At 36.4% G+C, this 23092-nt stretch overlaps 1 protein-coding gene and 1 pseudogene across 1 annotated transcript; one reads left to right on the forward strand and one right to left on the reverse strand.

The window, feature by feature from the left end:
- The first annotated feature begins 565 nt into the window (after positions 1 to 565).
- On the forward strand, positions 566 to 8545 carry LOC141841376 (DEK domain-containing chromatin-associated protein 1-like). Its single transcript, XM_074729543.1, has 11 exons — positions 566 to 967; positions 1080 to 1113; positions 3722 to 3801; positions 3880 to 3939; positions 5155 to 5265; positions 5357 to 5431; positions 5526 to 5591; positions 6886 to 7498; positions 7875 to 7972; positions 8065 to 8095; positions 8174 to 8545. The coding sequence occupies exons 1-11, from the start codon at positions 566 to 568 to the stop codon at positions 8323 to 8325; spliced, it is 1722 nt and encodes a 573-aa protein (XP_074585644.1). The 3' UTR covers positions 8326 to 8545.
- Positions 8546 to 9770: 1225 nt separating this feature from the next.
- LOC141825743 (uncharacterized) lies at positions 9771 to 22273 on the reverse strand (annotated as a pseudogene).
- Positions 22274 to 23092: the final 819 nt, after the last annotated feature.

Genomic DNA, 23092 nt, shown 5'->3' on the forward strand with positions numbered 1-23092 from the left:
CTTGAATTTTCACCATAAAACAGGTACCAGAGGCATTTATTGACTTTGTTGTTATATAAGTTTGTTTTAGCGTATATAAAATATCTTTTCAATAATAAAGCACTAACGATTTAGAAAAACAATTTATTTAATTTTTTACGGAAAAAATATAAAAGGGGTACGAATAGGGAAAATTCAAATAGTCAAAACCCATATTAATTAATTAATTAATTAATTCAAAAAAGACATCAAATTTGGACATCCCGCCATGAATTTCCGCATCAAGTTTTGAATCCAATTACGATCCTTCCATCGATGAATGTGCCCGAGATCCAACTCCTCCCTTTCCCCTTCCTGTACCCGCCATCTCTCCAGGACACACCACACGAAATACTTAAATATTAATGGCTTTTTCATGTGGGGACCCACTGGTTACGGTATATCATCGCTCCATTACAGGATTCAGGTGAAACGTAAACACACTGCATCCCTGAGCGTTTCCGCCCTCCAAACACCCTCACTGCGGCCTCAGTGGTCACTGCGACCGCTGCCCTTTCCTTCTGCCCGTCTCGTTAGGGTTTTCATCATGGACTCCGAAGCAGCAACGGGAGAGATCAACAGCACCGCCGGAGGATCCCTTGCCCAAGGCGGTGAGCATGAAGTCAACGAGCAGAGCAACGAGGATGGCTCGTCTGCCTCACTGGCTCAGGCTGGAGGTGACGAAGAGAGTAACGAGGTAGAGGAGGAAAGCGATGAAGGGGCGGACGAAGCGGCTATGGAGGGAAAGCGGAAGAGAGGGAGAGGAAGGGAGCGGAGAGGTGAGGGGGAGGAGGAAGGGACGGCGAAGAAGGAGAGAAAGCGGCGGTCGATTGCGAGGGAAGGGGCTACGCCCGTAGATAGGCCGTCGAGGGAGCGGAAAAGGGTCGAGAGGTTCGCTGCGATGTCTCCGCGTAAAATCTCTGTACCAAAGACTCCGTCTTTCGAGCAGGTTAGTTGAAGTTCCTTGTTCGAATGAAAACAACTTAGTTATTTTCCTCTTTTCTATAGGAAGTATTTCTTTTTCTTGCTCTTGATATCGAGCTATGTTATATGGATTTTAGGGTTCTGGTCAGAAGCTGAAAGACATACCCAATGGTACTGCCCTACCCAACTTACTCTATTTGTTCTAATCTTTTTCCCCCTTTTGTATTGGAATTGAGTGAAATCTGTGCTACGGCAGAACGCCCTTTTTGCTGAATCTAGTCCGGCCCGAGATTTGTGTTTCTATTGCATTTGGTTTAATCTTCTTAGATAAAGTCACCTTTTGCTTTTGACAAGTGAAACAATTTGTGTATAAATAACTTAGGGATATGCCTAGTAATTTAAATTATGTGAATTGGCTTGAGTAGCTTGTGTCCATGGAAAAACACTAGTAAAGGAGAGTAAAGGAGACGAGTTAAGTGGAGGAGATGACAGGCGGGGAGGAAATTTCTTCAATTATTAAGATTTAGATATATTGGATTTGTTTGTTAACAGGAAGAGAGTGAAGAAGTTGCTTCTAATTGAATAATCAAAAATGGTTAACATGGAGAGTGGTTTGTGTGTTCTGTCTAATGGCATTTTATATGACCTAAGGCAAAGAAACATTTATATAAGTTTGCTGTAAACTAATTAGTTTGAGTTTAGGCAAATCAAGAATTAACATCCCTTAAGTATAACAGAGTTAGGCTTTGGCTACACCCTTCTATACTGAGTACAATGGAGTTGATAGTGATCGGATTCTTGGTAGTATTAGTGTGCGGTTATTTAATAAAATCTATATGGTTGAATTGATTAATGTTTTAAGATGTTGGTTGAGGTGATTAATGTTTTAAGATGGTGGTTAAAGTGATATTTTTACTGAGTAATTAGGGAGAAAATGGTAATTGTGACTAATATGTCTTGTTGTCATTGTGAGAGTTAAGTATTGATAGTGTTTAGCAACTAAGTAGCAAAATGTACACGAGATTAGTATGCAGAGTTTGGGCATGAACTTGTTAGGGATGGAAATGAAGAGTCATTGGGGAACTTATACAAATCTTTGTTGTTTCTGAGTAGCTATCGATATGTAGTAGAGCATCAAATGCAGGAAAGCAGACTGTGGCAGTATGGATAATTTTAAAGTAAATTCTTGAATTTGGTCGTTGCACTTAAGGAAATGGGAAAACAATCTGTGCCAATTTCAAAATTCTCTAAACTTTAAGTCTATGAGTATGAATTTTAACCTGTTTTTTCTAGTGATATACCCTTACATAGGGCTTAATGGAGGGAAGAAATTCATGTAGCCAACTCCAAATAGTTCGGTCAAATAGGGTTTGATGATCATGATGAGTTGAAAGAAATGGGTTAATTATGTCTAACAGCATGAGGGGTATAAGGATAAGAAAATATTAGGATATTACTAATCAGTTAAAACAGTCGATGCATATGAAACACACTACCTGTCATTGATCATTGATTGGAAAACAGTAGGTGATACCAAACATTCTACACTAACGATTTGTAGCTTGTTATCTTTAATAGACTAAAGGAGATTATTCAAATTGTAAAGTTATCTTTTATTGCTTTTCATGTTATTCTGTTGCAACTACTTAATAGTACATTGATAGCTTATAATTCTCTATTCAACTTTCATTACCTTTCAGTATAAAAATGATATAGGCATGCATCCCTATGCTTTAGGTTTGATACATTTATCTGATATTGCCGTTGAGTTCTATGTAAGTTATTTTATAGAAACACTAGGTGATTTAGGTATCTTTTAATTACTTTAGACTGAATAATATCTGATACTGAAAGATGAATATTTCTAGAAGTTGTTACTTGCAAGGGTAAAAAGAGACCAATGTTGGGTGATATAATCAAAATTTATGATAGTTGTAGGTTGTGTTGAATTGCTCATAGATTATATCCCGTCATTGAAATATTGCTAATAATATCTAAATGTTTTAAGTAACCTATACATAAAGTTTGATACAACAAACTATGTTAGTCCCAACTATTTGGGCTTAAACTACATGGATATTATCCCTCTATTAAACTCTATGGAAGACCATATTGCTAAATGCTAATACTAATGATATTCAAATTTCTACATTAAATGATCTTATCTACCCTAAATATGTCTTGGTCATGTTATCATGACCTGTTTTCTCTCATTTTATGTCCTATTGAAGTTACACCTTGTTGCTCTTAGATTGTTGGGAATTTTTTCTTAAAAAAGAAAAAACTTTTCTAGTGATCTGCTGATATGTGCACCTTAGCAATTTCATGTTTGCTCCACTAATTGTTTATGTGTTTTTTTGTAGTTGTTCTACATCCTGGCAATAAGCACATTATGACCACACAAGAGAAACTTCAGAAGCTTTGCATAAATATCTCTTTATTGAATAATGGTTCTGAGATATCGAACTTTAGTTACTGTTAATATTCATCCATCTTAGCAACTAACTTCATAATTAAAGTTCAGTAGAAGGATAAAATCACATAACTCCATTTAATTTGCAGGACTGCTTATTGCAATTTTTTTGGGATGTAGCTCTGTGGTTATATGGTTTTATATGCATAGAAGTATGTACGGATCACTGTCACCTGTAATCTGATAAAGAAGAAGAATTCTTGTGTGAGATAAGAGAAGTAGAAGTTTATTAAAGCTTATTTGAGATACGAGCCGAACACATTTTGTTTTAACTTGATTTTCTAATGATTTTGCTACATGCTTTAGTTTCATTCAAGCTATCTAAACGAAAAGCTGATGAGAATCTTCGAGCTCTTCATACCCTTCTCTTTGGAAGAAAATCAACTGTAAGATTCTATGATTAATGGAATACTTCTATACATATCACTTCTTTTTTTTCCCAGAATAATTTGAATATCATTCAGGTACATTATCTTAAGAGGAATATCCTGAAGTTCTCTGGATTTGTTTGGAGTCAAAATGAGGTAACTTTTTCTAGTCCTTCCACTTTTACCATGTTGTATGAGCATAAATGAAATTGTTAAATATAGAATTATAAACACTTAGTTCCAACAAAACAAAAATGCCAGCAATAGTATGTTATTTTCATATTAGCATTTTAGTTTGTGTTAATCATAATGCATATGATCCCTTTGGTCTTATACTAGGCAGAACCAAAATTGAATCAAAATTAAACCTTTATAAGAGTTTTATATGAGACAGAACCAAAACTAAACAAATATATATATATAAGGATTTGATATCCTGCGCGACGCCGCGGTGCGCACCCGTGCGCGACCTCATCCCCACCGTTGATCGCGATGATTCTGAACCGTCTGATCTGCCCAGTTACTGTAGCTTCTATGCGTCCTCGCCGTTCTCGCCGCTGCCGCTCCCCCGTCCGGCCACCGCCGGCCACCGGACCGGCGGCGATGGATGCGCAACTCACCGGCGCCGGATTGGTGGCCGGATTCCGGCCGACAGTGGCCGTTGGGCACTGTCCTGTTTCCGGCCGGATTCCGGCCGGAATCCGATGCCGGAATGTGCGCCGGCGAGTTGCGCATCCAACGGTCCGGTGGCCGGCGGTGATCGGACGGCGGCGCGACGGCGGCGGAAGTGGGTGGGGGTCGGCGGTCGCGCACGGATCGCGTAGGGATGAGTCGCGCGGGATATCAAACCTCTATATATATAGATATATATAAAGATTGGATGAACCCCACAGCTGATCCTTATTCTCATAGTTCTGATGATTTTCACAGAATTTAAGATATTCTTTGTTTGCTTTCCTATCATGTTGTAGCTATAGAATTTTTTCTCTTATATTCCATTCCACTGCCAACTTATGCTGTAGTCAGGATGCATGAGATGCATAATTTTTAGTGGTGTTTAAAACACATTTTGTTATCTCACACATCATATAATTCTATTTCATTTTTCTGCTGATTTTGGCCCTATTGACCATAGCAAACTGTTCTTCTAGCAATACTGACAACCATGTTTGATAGTTGGAGATTAAGGTCATGTATCTTGTTGCCATCTTTCTTTATAGGTGGGAGGAGGCAGACGTTAGTATTTAATTGAATATTGTTATTGGATTAATTCTGAGGCATACTAAGAAAAAATTATCTGATGGAAAGATTTAACATTTGGTTAAACTATTGTTTTGAACTTATCACGGCCAAATTATTTGTTTTGTTTAGGAAAAACAGAGAACAAGGGTGAAAGAAAAACTTGACAAGTATAATAAGGAAAGATTGCTTGATTTCTGCGATCTATTTGATATTCATGCTGTAAAGATCACTACCAAAAAGGTACACAATTAACAATAACTTTACATTAACCAGTAGCCATATGTAATGGTTTTTCCAATACAATTAATTTATCTTAATTTTTTATTTTCAGGAAGAAATTGTGTTAAATTTATTGGAATTTTTGGAGTCGCCTTGTATTACTAGAGATGTAGTACTTTCAGAAAAGGTGGAGGGTTTGTATTTGTTGTAGTTTTAAACTTCCTTTGGTTTTTGCCTTTAATTGTTGAGTGATCCAGCATTCAATATTCTTATTGTTCTAGAAAGGGAAGAGACGTGGGCAGTCAAAAGGAATATCTGGAGCTATTTCTTCAGAAAAAAGTAATAAGGTGTGTTTTCTGTATTATTTAATTCTGATTAATTTGAGTGATTGGGTTGGCTAAGGAGAAAATTTATCTTGCATTTACTTTGCATTTGATATTTGTGTTAACTTGGCACTCAACATAGGCAGGCAGGACTGGTATTTACTCCTTTCACTTAAGCAATTAAAATTTCTCGAAAGTGATGATTTGAGGTTTCTGTGTAATATTTGGTCGTTTTTATTTCTTCTTTCTTTTTTTATTTCTGTTGAAGTATGGATGTGGTAAGCTATTTTTCAAATGCATAATTTTTGCTTTGTTTATTGGTCCATCAGTGAGGAATTTGGTTCCATGTTAACTCTTTGATTGTTTAGAATGGTAATTGGTACGAAGATCTAGTAGGAGGGATGAGACCCACATAGTGAACCGCAATAGTTGTAAATAACATGCTTTTATTCGGCTCCGTAGTCCATTGTCACCCACCAATCAAGTTTTGATTAGACCAAGAAGTTTAGCATGCTAAATATCATTTCGCCTTTTCTTTTAAATAAAAGATACAGCATAAGATGACTGACTTTGATTATGACTAAAATTTTATTTATTGCCAAAATAGCAAAAGGAATACATTAGGACATAAGAATGACTTTATACGTGAACCACAAAAAGGACCCATTATTTCTTGTAAGATGACTGTTTATCATTGGCAAAACCATAATGAAATATTTGCAAAATTCTTTGAAGAAACTAAGCAGGAACTTCTTTCATCCTGGAAATTGATGTCTGTTCAGTAATCAGAGAACACAGTGAAGCTGCCCCCATCCTTCCATGTGGGCCCTTTTATTGCCATGCAAAAGGAAGGGCATAAATCTTGCCCTGTAATGGGTCCTTGGACATTTAGAAAAGTTAACTTTAGCAGTTTGAAATCTATCAAAATTGTGAACGAACTATTCTACAACTGCCTTATTACAATCTTTAGAAAGTGTTTCATCGCATTATAAGGATTGTCTTGGACTTTTGACCATTTGAATGTTCTTCAGTTACTTGGAAGTAATGAGGTTCGGAAAGCAATCCTTATAATGGTCAAAGAACTTTGGTCTAATCATTATAAGCACTCAATAGGATAGAAATATTAAATTATAAATTCCTGATTATAATTACTTTGGACAGTTATATGTAGATTAAATCCTTCTTTAATAATTTCAATCTTCAATATGTACAATCAACCATTTTCATTTAGATTCGGTTGATTATCCAGTTTTCATGTTTTTGATGAATAAGTTCTAAGTTTATGGCATTAATCTGAAGAGCTCCTCTTTTTGTACAGAAACAAAGAACTGGTAAGAAACAACCCACTGCAGATGAGAATGGAGATACTGAAGAGAATGTTTCTGGTGATGCAAAGGATGAAACAAAAGATGGTGAAGATGATGGGGATTCTTCAGAGGAGAGTGAACGCTGTAAGAGTGAAGATGACGAAGAACAAAATGAACCAGCTCCAAGCAATAATGGTTCTGCTGCCCAGCAAACAAAGAAGGCCATTGCACCACCATCTGAGAAGAGCAAGGTTACTCTTAAAAAGATCCCTTCTGGTAAAGATTCAGAAGATGGTTTAGATGTGTCTAGTGAAGATGAACCAAGTTCACCTCCAGAAAGCAAAAAACATTCTGGTAAGGAGATGAATGAACTAGAAACCATGACCTCGGCAAAAGAGAAAAGTTCAAGAACTAAGTCTGCTAAAAGCACTAAAAGTACATTTACATCTTCTGCAAGAAAAAGTGATTCTTTAGATGGTAGTGATTCTGAACCACCTTCAGATTCAAAAAACAAAAAAGTTGGTAGAAAAGGCAAGGCTAAGGAGAAAACTCCATCCAAGAAAGAAGGTACCAGCAGGAGAAAAAAAGCCAAACCAGAGTCAGAGGAAACAAATAAAAAACAAGGTAGATGTTAGTTTTTTTTCCCATGTAAAACAGTTATGCATTTTGGAATTTTTTTGTATATCTATTAAGTGATTTCAATTGATAAATTTTCATTACTTAAATGCAATTCACATCAAAGAGGATAGTGCTACATGCTCTTTCCTTACTTCCACATAATTTTCTAGGTGCTGCTTTCAATTCCAATCAATCTAATCATTCATTGAGCTACTATAGGCTTGTTTGAATAATGGCTAAGAAAAAGAATAATGGCTAAGGGTTTAACCTCATTTCAAGTGTCGATTAAATCATTCGTCTATTTCTAACACTGTATCCTGTCATGTTTAGTTTAATTTATTTTCCTACTATCTTTTTTGTAAATTTTTTCCCATGAAATTAGGAAAATCGAAGCCAAATCAAGCTAAGAAAAATGAACCCAGCACTGAGGAATTGCATTCTGTTGTCAGTAAGATATTGAAAGAAGTGGATTTCAACACTGTAAGTTGATTCAGACTGTCTTGGTACATCAATTTTTGATTTTTTTTTCCCCATTTGATATTTCTAATTTTCAAAAGATCTTCTGGACACAGGCAACTTTGGCAGATATTTTGCGTCGGTTAGGTATGAGTCTAATGAGTTTCACAGCTCTATTTATTTAACACTAAAAAATAGATGATGCATGAAATTAACTGTGCACAGGAGCTCACTTCAACACGAATCTGATGGATAGAAAAGCTGAAGTGAAGCACATAATTGAAGACGTCATCGACAACATGACGGACGAGGAGGATGCTGAGGATGAAGATGGTGCAGAAGACAATGCTGAGCGTGACGATGCAAAAAAAGACTGATAAAGATGGCAAGTAGCTCTTGGAGTGATGTGCATGTGTAGCTTACTATAGTGATGCCCTCTCCTCTCATTGGAGTGACCAGGTAGATCTAACCATTTGACAAGCATAAATTGTCTCAGGCAGAAGTTAAATACTGTGTTCGACTTGTTCAATGTACAATAGCCTCGTCTTTGTTAAAATATTTCGGTAGCTATATACTTCTGTCTGAAACATTTAATAATTAGGCATATGTTGTCTTTCGCCATTTAATTTTAAGTGAGTGACCTTACGTTCAGTGCAGGTTCCTCCACTGTGGCATCATAACAGTGAGCCTCTTTTACATGAAACTTGTAAGATCTTGTAGTGTTTATTTGGATTCCAATTGCTATCTTTATTGAGTTGTTGATGCTGCTGTTGTTTTATTGGATCGAGTCCTTTTTAGCTTATTATTTATTTAGAGTCTGAATCTTGACGATGTGATGGAGGTGCAGATAAGGCGAACCATTCTACATTTTGCCTTCTGTCATACGTAAATAGAAATGACTGTGTAGCTTGTTAAGCCAAGCATTGGGCCTGAAATAATACATTGCCTAAAATTAATGAAAGTTGTTATAAACTTTATTTGCCTAAATCAACCAGCCATTAAGTTCACAAATATTCGATTTTAAATCAAACAATACTCATCTAAATCTATATCCTTATTTACAATCTTATAAAATGAGACGTCGCAACTGTTTTCTTAGTCCATTCATTTCTCGTTTCACACATTCTCGCCTTTTAAATTAAACATAATGTATTAATTTCTCTTTCTTCCCATGTGGCTTGTATTATACTGTACCATCCCAATTAACTAGAGAGTGATATACTTGTTACAATGGGACAAAATATTTGACTAAAGAATGACAGACCTGCTACAATGAAGTAAGAGATTAATTCCTTACGGATGCATGCCTTTAAAAGAAAAAAAACCCCTTCCACCCCTAAGACTTGCTACAATAAAATAAGAGATTAATTCCTCACAGATGCATGCCTTTAAAAGAAAAATTCCCTTCCATCCCTAACACAATCGACTATAATCTGACCTTGTAATAAAACCTAGAGACAAGATGTGAAAGACATTTGAAATGAGTGTAATCACCTTTTGTTATAATTTTATTAGACTATACCGCCTTTAATGGCGTTCATAAAAATTACTTATTTATCAAATTGTTTAGTAAAATAACATAGTAAATCATGAACTTCATAACTTTAACCGTAGTAGCATCATCTACGATTAAATTTTACATTCATTTGATAAAACAGTTTGATGAATTAAAAAAACTACCTATTTAACATTTTTGACTCTATTTTGATCCCTTGCAAACTTAGACAGGGTATTTAGTGTTACAATACATGAAAGGATATCTGGATAGCCTATTTTAAATAAATAGATAAAACTCTATTCTTGACTAATAGAATTTGTACTCTTTAAACGATAACCAGTTATGCAAAACGACCAGCTGGGTGACAAATGATTACAGACATAAACAGATTCCAAACATATAGTATCTTTAGCTATAGAAAACCGAAGAAACATCATTTCCTGCTAGACAATAGCTTTCAGAAGTATTATACTATACATGATGTCAGAGCCTATCAATCAAGGATCGCGTTGGCGATGAAGAAACTACTAAAATCTATATGCCAAAGGCTAGCAAAAAGAATGAACTCTAGGTATGACTGTCAAAACCTGAAGTCCACATGATGGAAGACAGTGAGTGGGTCGTGATCATAAACTCGTGTTCAGTTTATCAGCTCTGTTCAAGCTGCAAAAATTAAAGACAGCAGCTGGAGTTAACATACAACAATCACTACGACAAAGAAAGCTAAAACCAAGGGTGAAAAAAAGATGAATACACTTGCAAAACAATACTTTATAGATCTCCAATGAGTCACTAGTTCACTTGCAGCATCATATAAAACCTAAACACAAGATTTCAAAAAGCTTAAGTAGATATAATGCTATAGCATGTGTGTGCTGGAGTGTATACAATCAGCATTAATACTAAACAATCTTTCATTACCGTATTTATATTGATGTTTTAAATATTTATCACTCAAAATAGTACGACTTGCAAACTGCCAAAATAGAATAAGTTGGACCGTTTAGTCAATTTAGTTCAACCTACAAACAATTTTCAAATACATATGTGGAGCACTTATGTCATACAGCATATGGTCACTATGATCCACTCCAAAATCTACTTAATCAGTCACATTTTAGGAATAAGCAAAAAAAAAACTTTTAAAAGCATGCCTAAAACACATGTGGCGTTGGTTATGGTCTAATTGTTCTTATAAAGTAAAAATACATGATTGATAGTATAAGTGAAGAAATAGGATTAATGCATTCATTATGGTAAACTGACGGATACATGATGCACTATTTTATAAACTGACATTAATAGAAGGAAATACATATACTAATATGTTAAACTTAAATAAACCATTGTGAATCAAGAAAATATCAGGGATGGATTCAGAATAATCATTGATGAACTGGAAGAATCACTACAAATGAACAGGAATTATCAAATAATCCCTTTCCTTTAACAATAACATGGTTTACAGTTGTCCATCCTGGCAACATACATCAAAAGCTTATGGATAGATGAAAGTTTTAGGTATTTCTTTGTTTAAATGAATTTTATTATACATGTAAATTTCAAATGGAAAGATAGGCTCAGCGATTTTACATATGCATTTTACCCTTTTTATAAATCACACTCAAACTAGTAAGAGAGAAACCAACTCTAAAGATATAAAATTTAATGTTTCTCATGCATTGAAACAGTATGGTATGCCATGTTGAAATACTTAGTATGGTTATGGTTTGGAGAATAAGATATTTTAAGACAAGATAATTCCATTAACTTTTATGGAGAACAATTATGACGGTGCATTGAATGGCTGAAGTATTTATGACCTAAATGCAATGTTCTGAAACTTGGACCAGAGATCAATCCAGCAAGCTTACTGATATTGGCTGAACTGGTTGACAGAAAAATGACGCCATAACCATAATATATATAAAATTAACATATTAAAAATGATAATAAATTATGCATATTAACCATCTATTGGAAAAATGACATCATGAATATATTCTTATAAGTATAAAATAGTTTACTGAATGATTAAGGAAAAAAATAGTAACAAGAGGACATGGATCACACTTCAGGAAGCTGTGCAATTTGAGGTGAGGAGATTGTATTCCTTGTTTTGTAAGAAAACTATTACAAAGTATATAGAGTCAACTTAGACCCTATGCCTATTACGAACAATATGAAACTAAACCCACTACATATGATTACAATAACTTATACATTTAGCATTCCCCTCAAGTTGAAGTAAGATGTCGATCTATAATCAGCTTGTTGTATAACTAGAAAATATAGACCAAGACATGATTAAAACCAAAAAAAAAAACATAAATAAAGTTTTAACAAAACACACAAGCATTAACTCCTTGACATTAGACCAAGGCATTTTACTGGGTTTAGCCTCACATTAAAAGTTCTAGGTGTAGAGGATTACTACAAGTCTATATATACCCATTTAATAATTATATCATTAATGACATCAACCACAAAACATCGTTGAAGACTACTACTTTGCTGACTTCCTCCTTGACGATAAGACATCTCTTAGCAGTTGAGCATCCTCCTTACACATCTTCAGAAACTCACCACGCATCCTTAACTGCACTGCACATCCTTGAGCATCCTCAACAACCCAGTGCCTTTGACCATATGTCTTTGGCCAGCATCCTCAGAAACCTCATTGACATTTCTAGTCTATATTCCTTTAACTGGAAAACTTTGACCAAACCCAACAGCTGTTAAGTCCAACAAACCATCGTCTCCCAGTCTCATAGCCCCCTTCAACCAGAGCACCTTCAATGGAGACAGCACTTGTTGATCTCAAGAGAAATTGCTAAAAGAAAATACTCAGTATAACCAGATTACTACAGGATTGTGAGCTACTGTGTGTATTATTGAATTAAATTACTGTTCACTAATCCCATAGTTAGAATTATAGTGTAGCATTGATTTATCCCTTAACTCTATCTTATATACTATGTAGCATTTCTATTTTGGCTTTAGAGTTTCATTTAATCTCCATATATGTTTTTGAACTTGAGATTGATAGTGTACATCCCTGTGTGGAGTGTTCACTTGTTGCCTTAGACAAAACAATTGTTGACTCAGCTTCTAACATTCTCTTGCTATATGATGCTTTTGGTGTTCGTATGGCTGTATCAAAGAGTTTGTTTAAATCTTTGTTCAAATAATTTGCTGGTAATGTTCACAGTGGTGAGTAATTTAATATCTTTTTTCTAATCATCAGGGAAATTTTATTTTGGAATACTTTGGTTCTTTATAATGCAATTTGCCATAATTTGGTGTGAAATAAGATATTCTTACAAATTTCAATGAAGGAGATTTTCTTTTTTTGACTTATTTATCTATTTAACATGATCCTTACCATTCATAATTCAATACACTTCCAAAATGATTCAAGATTTGAACCTTGAGATTATATGCATACAAAGATAAATTGGGATGTTAATTATTATGTTTTCTTCTTATTATATATTTTATATATTCTGTGATCAACATAAACCTTAAGTTATAATACTTTGTATTGTTAATATTAACAGGATTATTGCTTGAAAACAAGTTTTAAATTAGATTTAAGTTAATTTATATTGATTTTGTAATTAACAGTTTCACACTGAACCAAAACAAAAGCAAGTTTTAGTTTAGTTTCAAGCCTAACCAAAACAATTTTGGTTGGTTTCAGTTTGAATATGTCCAAGCTGAAATATTTCGGATTGGTTTTTGTTTTCCTCTAAACTGACAAATTGAACTGTGCCCACCCCTAGGTACTCTAATGCGATGAGAGGGACAAGAAAAAAAAAGTGAAAAGAAGAAATACAGAATGCTTCAAGATCAGGAAGAAACAGGGAGGAGAAGAAGCAATAGTAGATGTCAATAAAGCGGACTCTCACATCTGCCAAGATCCACTTGTAGGCTGCCAGGTGAAGAGGAATGCTGGAGAACTTGTCATTGGAGAGGCAAAATGGCAAAGAAGAAGAGGGTGCTGCAGATCTGAAGGAAGGCACACTATCAAAATGGCAAAGAAATTGTCATTGGAAGCCAGATCTGGAGGACGACAATGATGGAAGAATAAGAAAACTCCATTTAAGAGACATGAAAAAAAATCAAGAGAACAAAGGATACAGGTTAGCAGAGAGAGCAAAGAAGAGGAACAAATCTGCACAGTGAAAAGATAAGAAGCTGCAGGGATGAAGTAAACAGATCTGATCTCCCTCCTAGCTCCTATGAGAATTTGATGCAAAAGGCAGAGATTGCAGCACAGGCTCACAATGAAGAAGATAACTGGAACAAAAGGGGATGGAGTCTACCACCAATTGCTTTTGAACCCACAAAAAAGAACATGGTGGAAGCAAGTCTGATAGGAACCGGAAGCAGCAAGGAACCAAGAGAGGAGATTGGTGATCTCGTGCCTCAGTCACAGTTGGAAGCTTCCATGTGGGAATTGACCTCCAAATGAGGTCATTGAAGAGCTTCCATTAGCATTGGGGTTATGGACTAAAGGCCAGCATAGCAAGCTTCCATTTGGGAAGAAGTCACTGCAGTGCAGGAGCTAATACTTAGAGAGGAACTTGAAGGCATACTAGGATGAAAGCAGAGAGACCACAGAGGAGGAGATGGAGAGGTGGAGATATCACAGAGGAGATGGAGAGATCACACCAAAAGAAGACATGGAGGGGATGCCACCAAAAGTATTCCCTAGACTTGGATGCAAAATCTAATACATCTAATGTCAGACTAAACACACACACACACTATATATATATGTGTGTGTGTGTGTGTGTGTGTGTGTGTGTGATTTAATAACTCAATATACAAAATACAATGAACAAGCATACAAGCACAAAAAAAAAAGTGGGATATCTTAACTTAGTATAAAACAGAAGGATGATATAAAGAAGATATGTGGGGGAAAAAACAGCTTATACAAAAGTTAGCTAAATAAAAATGCTCAAAACAAGGGACAATAGCCATCATCTTACCAATCCTGAAGGGCAGGAAAAGGAACTACCAGTGGAAGCTTTGCTAATTAGAATGTCTAATCCCTTAATTGAAAGAATGGTCTAAGTCCAGCTAAATTTCAACTTGCAGACGAAAATTTGGATCAGCCAGAAAAAATTCCTCACACCAAACTGCAAAAAACAGGGGGAAGAAACTTTATCCAAGTCATCTAACAACCTTCCATACTATACAGCATCAGAAAATAAATGACTAAATGGACGTGGAACAAAATGATTCTGGTATGACAATAATACCAAGTTAAACAATTAGGCAACTGTTGGTTCAATGGCCTCTGCCACTGCTTCTGTTTTACTATCTTTGATTATCTGAAGAAGTTCGAAAGGAGTTGCTGCAGGGTCTAGCTCAAAATACCCCTTGGGAGAATTCTCAGCTTCTTCACCAGTCAATAAATGTGAAGGTACTTGATGTGAAAACCGAAACATCTCTTCTTTCTGAATTCGCTTTACTTGCTTGGGATCTGTGTTACGAGAAAATACTGTTCTAAATCCAGAAATTTTCACCAAAGGGATAATAGATACACCATGTTCTTCATTATAATCTTCAAGTACTTCTACCATATCATACTCGTAGATAACATCATCAGGAGTATGCTCATTCCATTCTGGAGACCAATTTCTGTAAAGAGCCCAGGTTTCACCTTTTCTTGGGACAATATTTATGACACCACGAGGTCCCTTTTCCCACCTAACCTTGTGAGAGAAAATATTGATTGTATCATTCACCTCATATCGTCCTATTCTGAAATCACCACAGCTCTTTGGAAAACCAGATGCAACCCAATTCAAAGGGCCAAATTCACTATTGGATTTTGATGTCAGAAAACTAATGCGGACTTTGAAAGGATTCAAAGTGATAACTTTCTGAACTAGTGCATAGTAACGAGGCATACCATCCTCGTCATCATATGTAGCCCATATTTCATCACCTTGAAAAGATTTCTCTGAACGATCATTATCAAAATCATGAAAATCTGGATCAGGAACATTGATTGACATTGGTTCATTAGTCTCATCATCTGAATCAGTGGATTGGGCATTAAGTGGATTGTTCTCATTAAGACATTGTAAGGTCTCATTCTGTGGCTCAAGAGTCTGTTTTTGACCAGTAACATCCCCATGTGCTACATCCTTGCCCTCATCGTTGCCAGTTTCACAGAGCTTTTGTTTCTTCTTAACATTTTCTTTCTCATCGAGTTTCATAGAGGCAGTAGATTTCCACTCTTTTAACTTTTCTTTTATCGCTGACTTAGTCATCTCAATCCACATCTTCCTAGTATTAAAAAGACAGAACTGTATGTATGGATTGTTTGCTCTCTCAAAAATTCTGGTGTTTAATAAATCATCACAATTTCCACCCACTTTATTTGTCCCAGAAGAAGGAAATTGTGTCAGAACAGCTCTTTTGTCACTCCCAGGATCATGACTAATGCCTCGCCCTTGTGTTACAGGTATATTAACATTTTGACCTACATTAGGTGCTCCAGAAAGTTTAGTATTTTTCTTGCGAGCATTATTCTTCCTGCGAAGAGACACTTCCCTTCTAGCGGCTGCCTGTGCCTCTTCACGTTTTCTTCTTACTTTCTCATAAGTCTGATGGACAACATTTGCAGCCTGTGCAGCAGCGGCTGACGAGGCAGTCGCACTAGCAACTCCTGCACTACGAGAAAAAGGACCCCATTGGAAATTTGAGTTAGTGAAGGAGCCTGGATTTGCTCCATTCTGGAGCCCAGTAGTTTCTTTCCCCTGAGGCATTGAGTTACTGTTCACTTGATCAGAGGCATTTTTGCTGGGAGCAGTATGGTTGTGGTTTGGTTGACTCTGCTGAGAAATTGGCACTGAGTTTGCAAATTGGTTGGAAGGAGACTTTGTCTCTTTAGCTAGAAAAGGTTCATGGCAACTAGGACATAGAAGAGTATGATTAAGGTACACCTTGAGGTACTCATACTGCATGTTGCACTTATTACAAGATGTCCAAAATGTTTCTGGTGCTGATGGCTTGTGAGACGGATTGGTGGTTGCGGAAACCACCCTAGTGCTACCATTCCCCATCTGTGTTTTTACAGTGTTTTTGGAGAATTTGTAAAAACCATTAAAGTTACCAGGAGCAGTTTTATTTTTGGTTGATTGGAAAGATTTCTGCACTTTTTGGTCATACAGCATTCTCCTAGATTTATCAGATAAGACACTCCATGCCTCTGAAATTAGCTTAAAAGCACCCTCAGCGCCAACAGATTTATTCTTGTCCGGATGAAGCAGTAGCGCCAACTTCCTATACTGTTTCTTCACTGTATCTTCATCTGCTATGGAACTCACGCGGAGAATAGAATACCAATCATTCTCCCCGTTAGCTTTATGCTCAGACGCAATATAAACATCAAGAGTTGATATCATCTGAATCACGCCTTCAAGAGCTGGAAAGAGATTTTGAGCCTTTACGGCAAATTTCTTGGCACCCATATAATCCTTTTCCATGAACTTTTTTTCAGCAATCGCTTTTGCCCTAAGGGCTTCATCCTTGTTGCACTCCATTTTTCAACCTTCTTCAGGCGATCACAAAGCTCCTCTTTCCTGATAGATTTCAGCAAGTGAGGTCAAATTAAACGTTATAAAAAGCTAGCAGTAAGTCTCATACGAATCATTTGATCATAAAACTCTACAAAATATGTAAAACGCGATGAATTCCTAACCCGCAAATTACTGAGCAAACCAACTGTCGGCCAAACTACAAACATATCATTGAAAGATCGCTACTTTACTAAAAAATATTAAAAACGCGAACTCTTAACATATCGGCATTGCAAGAGTTGCAAGGTTCGAACACTAGCTTACACCCAGAACCAGAGCAGAATAGCGATATGAATAATAAGCACGCGGGCAAATGATCGACAACAGCAATGAAAAAAGCTAGAAGACACGACGCAAGAGGAAGGACTGGGTGCTAGGAATCATGAACACGAACCGGCAGAGGAAATTGCGGCTTTCCTCTAGAGAAGCGTCGAAACCCTAAACTGCACGATCGCCGGCGACCAACGACGACGGTAAAGAAATCGGATGCCGCGATGAGAGGAAGATATTACAAAATGGAAGGAATCGAAGGCGACGGCGGGGATTTGAGGCGGCTTGATCGCCAATTTGATTTCCGCCCAAATCTAAAATGGGAAGCCCAACAAAATGTTACAAACCCCGCTCTTCCTCTCTCTTAAACGATGAAGTACCAAAATACCCAAATAGAGGCACAAAAGAGAAACGAGTCCTCTTTACATTTGGCCTCCATAATTCCATTTATAGCAAAAATTTCTAACCCTAACCTAACCAACCCATCAAAAAATATATATATTATGCAAAAACAAAAAACAACAACTAACTAGAGTTAAGTTCCAACCCTAACTATGGTCTCTACTTTTAACTTTTTTATATACTTACATGATGTATTTACTTGCATTCTATATTATGTTATTCTTTTTATATATAAAAATAGTATTGCTAACTTGATTCAAGTTGTTTGAAACGAATCCTTTACAATCCATGAGTGTTTAAAAGATCAATTAAGTCAAAATAATTTTACACTCGAATATCAATTTAATATTTTCTTAGCACTTTTATACTAATTCAAGTATTTGTCGATGAGTTAGCGCAGTTCAAAATTGATATTAGATTGCTCCTGAGACACAACGTAAACTACAATGTATAATTAACATTAATAAGAGTATTTGAAGTCAATTCTCAATATCTGATTGATCATCTTCAAAATTAATCAGTTCAAATAATTGAATATTAAATTTTATGAAATTGAAGGGATTGTGATTCTTTTATCCATTCCCCTTACTACTTCATGGTGAGAGTAAGGGTTAAAGTGATTCATTTGTCGAGTTAAATTAACTATGGTATGGTAAGAATGGATAGCTATTGAGTCAACCATGGTATATGATATGAGGTTACTTATAGAGTTGGGCTAACTGAGGTCAAGTTAGAGAAGAGTATCAAGGACCACTCAAAAAGTACCCTATTCCCCTTCTTTTAAGAATGATAGTTGGCTAAGAATTGAAATACTTATACTTTTTGCCATTGACATCTTAAATATATCATATTATCGCGGAATTGTGCTATGTCGGCGAGAAATCCCAACCACATTAGAATCACGTACGGTCACATAAATTTGATTGCACATAAGATCAATTTTGAGGGGGTATTGGAGTTAACCTGATTAAAATATTGCCAATTGATTTAATTAAAGTGATATATGATATATTTTTATCGGTAAATATCGAAGTGATATGTGATATTGCAATGAGAGACGTATGAGGTTTCGTCCAATAAATCGAGAACACCACAAGTTGAAGAATAAAAATAAAGAGAGTGAATGAATGACTTTAAAAGATGAGGATGGTAGAATGGTTTCCAGTGGATTGCATCTTTACCACCTCACATTTTTGGGGAATATTTCTTTTGGAGAGTAATCGATTTAAAATTTTTCTAAGTAATTAGGGAGAATATTTCTTTTTTTTTAAATAATTGATTTGTAAAAATAAATAATTCGATTTTGTTTCCATCTTCAATCCCTTTCCTTTCCCTTTCCATGCTTTGGAGTAAATAGAGCCTACGCTTCGAAGATAGCTCACTAATACGCTTTAAAAAGAAATTAGACACTATTTATTAATACTAAATGGAGCTAATAATAATTTTATTGAATTTAAAAACCACCACTATAATCCTAGTCATAAAAACCTCCTCTCTTTCAGTATCATATTCTACGTCAAGATAGTCTTGAGTTAACTTCATTTGAATTGTAAACTTGTACAAATTAAAAACATAAAATAACAGCATAAACCTAAGTAAACTAGCAAAGGTATTTTTTAAAAACAAATGAAGAAAATAAATAAAATCTGAGATTTTGGAATATGAATTTATATGTATTTATTTAATTATAAAAATAAAAGCAGCATTTTACATTTGTTTTTTGTTTTATTTTCCATAAACCGATAAATGCAATGGCTGTGGTTTTTCATTCTCTCTCTCTCACGCTGTGTGTCCGTTGAGGAGACGGGAGACTCGAGTCTCTCCACCGCCGCCCATGGACTACGACGCCGTCTCCGGGGGTCCACAACTGCGGGCCTTGGCGCCCTCCGTGTCCCTGAGGGAGGCCTCCGCCTCGCCGTCCCCGTCGCGCCGCCCCCTATGGACGAAGATTGGCTGCCTTCTCTACTCTCCTCCATGCGTGCGCTAGCTAGGGTTTCGTCACCCACGATCGCGTGCCTTCGCTTCGTAGTTTCTTCCGATTCGTCAGAAAAGGTTCGGTTAGTTGCTTCTTTTCCTTATTTGTATTTTTTCTTCTGCAAAGCTGTGATCTCCCGTCCGGTCTCGTTACGGAAGTTCTTTGGTTAAGGAACTAAGGAAGTAGTCGTGCTTCCGCGTACAATTGCATCGGGGCAGTTGATTTTAATCGAGCATGGATTTCTATATTCTGACACTGTTGCTCATCCTTTAAAATTTTGTCAACTGAAACTATTAAGTTGGAATTGAAAGAACTTAAATGGTTATTGAAAGAACTTAAATTAAAAAAAAAATCATGAAGTTGGAATTGTCAACTGAAACTATTAAGTTATGAATGATTTCAGATCATGGCCGCATCTTTTCCTTGAAGCCATTTTCTCATTGTAACTATGTTTATTTCACAAATGTACAGCAAGAAGTTCCGCTGGTACAGCAAGGAGTTGCTGCAGGGTCTAGCTCAAAATGTCCCTTGGGAGAATTCTCAGCTTCTTCACTAGTCAACAAATATGAAGGTACTTGATGTGAAAACCGGAACATCTCTTCTTTCTGGATTCACTTTACTTGCTTGGGATCTGTGTTACGACTAAATACTGTTATAAATCCAGAAATTTTCACCAAAGGGATAATAGATACACCTTGCTCTTCATTATAATCTTCAAGTACTGCTACCATATCATACTTGTAGATAACACCATCAGGAGTATGTCCATCCCATTCTGGAGACCAATTTCTGTAAAGAGCCCAGGTTTCACCTTTTCTTGGGACAATTTTTATGACACAACGAGGTCCCTTTTCCCACCTAACCTTGTGGGAGAAAATATTGATTGTATCTTTAACCTGGTATCGTCCTATTCTGAAATCACCGCAGCTCTTTGGGAAACCAGATGCAACCCAATTCAGAGGGCTAAATTCACTATTGGACTCTGAAAGGATTCAATGTGATAAATTTCTGAACCAGCGCATAGTAACGAGGCATACCATCCTCGTCATAATATGTAGAGCCCGTATCTCATCACCTTGAAAAAAATTCTCTGAACGATCACTATCAAAATCATGAAAATCTGGATCAGGAACATCAAATGGCATTGGTTCATCAGTCTCACCATCTGAATCAGTGGATTGGACATTAGGTGGATTGTTCTCATTAAGACATTGTATGCTATCATTCTGTGGCTCAAGAGTCTGTTTTTGACTAGTAGCATCCCCATGTGCTACTTCCTTGCCCTCATCTTTGCCAGTTTCACAGAGCTTTTGTTTCATTTTCTTTCTCATCAAGTTTCACAGAGGCGGCAGATTTCCAGTCTTTTAACTTCTCATTTATTGCTGACTTAGACATCTCAATCAACATCTTCCTAGTATTAAAAAGACTAGTATCTCAACCATTCTGGTGTTTAATAAGTCCTCAGAATTTGCATCCACTTTATTTGTCCCGGACGAAGGAAACCTTTGTGTCAGAATGGATCTTTTGTCACTCCCAGGATCATGACCAATGTCTTGTTTTACAGGTATGTTAACACTTTGACCAGCATTAGGTGCTCCAGAGGGAATAGTATTTTTCTTGATAGCATTATTCTTCCTGTCAAGAGACACTTTCCTTCTAGCTGCTGCCTGAAACTCCTCACATTTTCCTCTTACTTTCTAATAAGTCTGATTGACAACATCTGTAGCCTGTGCAGCAGCAGCTGACGAGCAGTAGCACTAGCAACTCCTGCGCTCTGTGAAAAAGAACCCGATTGTAAATTTGAGTTATTGGAAGTGCCCGGATTTGCTCCATTCTGGAATCCAGTAGTTTCTTTGCCCTGAGGTGTTGGGTTACTGCTCACTTGACCAGAGGCATTTTTGCTAGGTGAGCTGTGGTTCTGCTGACTCTGCTGAGAGACTGGCACCGAGTTTACAAATCGGCTGGAAGGAGACTTCGTCTCTTTAGCTGGAAAAGTTTCATGGCAACTAGGACAAAGAAGAGTATGATTAACGTACACCTTGAGACTCGTACTGCATGTTGCACTTTTCAGGTGCCGATGGCTTGCGAGACAGATTAGTGGTTGCGGAAGCCACCCTGGGGCTACTACTCCCGATGTGTGTTTTTACAGTGTTTTTGGAGAATTTGTAAAACCCATTAGATTTCTGCACTTTTTGGTCATGCAGCATTCTCCTAGATTTATCAGATAAGACACTCCATGCCTCTGAAATTAGCTTAAAAGCACCCTCAGCGCCAACAGATTTATTCTTGTCCGGATGAAGCAGTAGCGCCAACTTCCTATACTGTTTCTTCACTGTATCTTCATCTGCTGTGGAATTCACTTGGAGAATAGAATACCAATCATTCTCTCCGTTAACTTTATGTTCAGACGCAATATAAACATCAAGAGTTGATATCAACTGGATCACACTTTCAAAAGCTGGAAAGAGATTTTGAGCCTTCAAGGCAAATTTCTTGGCACCCATATAATCCTTTTCCATGAACTTGTTTTCAGCAATCTCTTTTGTCCTAAGGGCTTCATCCGTATTGCACTCCATTCTTCAACCTTCTTCAGGCGAAACCCTAAACTGCACGATCTCCGGCGACCAACGACGACGCCCGAGAAATCAGATGCCGCGATGAGAAGAAGAGATTACGGAGTGGGAAGATTCGGAGGCGATGATATTTGAAGCGGCTTGATCGCCAACAATTTGGTTTCCGCCCCGAAAATGAGAAGCCCAACAGAATCAGAAGTCAGAAGATCGGCTCTTCCTCTCTCATAAACGATCAAGTACCAAAAACAGAGAGAAGACACAGAGAGAGATGAGTCCTCTTTACTTTTGGCCTCCATTTATAGCATAAATTTCTAATCCTAACCTAACCAAAAAATTACTAATAAAAAAATAACTAGAGTTAAGTTCCAACCCTAGCTATCGACTCTACTTTTTTTTCCCCTTGGTTTTTATTAGATATATTAATGTATTAACTTGCATTGTTATTTTGTTTAGTTATATTCTTGTATTCTACACAAATGGGAAATAATAAATTATGTTCAAAATATCAAATATGCACAAACACCATCATGTTGTCAAGATATTCTTAAAGACGCTCTTAGGAATTCTTAAAAACCAAGATTGGAATCTAGCATCATTTTTTCTTGCCTACTCAAACAATAATAACTATGTATTTTCTCTTTTGGCATAAAAAAATAAGAATGTTTATTTCAAATAAATAATTTTATAAAAAAAATATTTTCTAATACTTTAAATATGATTCATCTGGGAAAATATCGACAAAGGATGCATTTGATGTTGTATATTTTTGGATTAATATTCTACCTTATGATTTAAGAATTCTAGATTTTTAGACTAAACCAA

The sequence above is a fragment of the Curcuma longa genome, chromosome 1 (assembly GCF_044706935.1).
Source record: "Curcuma longa cultivar G26 ecotype Majalengka, Jawa Barat chromosome 1, ITB_CL_G26_1.1, whole genome shotgun sequence".
Classification (NCBI taxonomy): Eukaryota; Viridiplantae; Streptophyta; class Magnoliopsida; order Zingiberales; family Zingiberaceae; genus Curcuma; species Curcuma longa.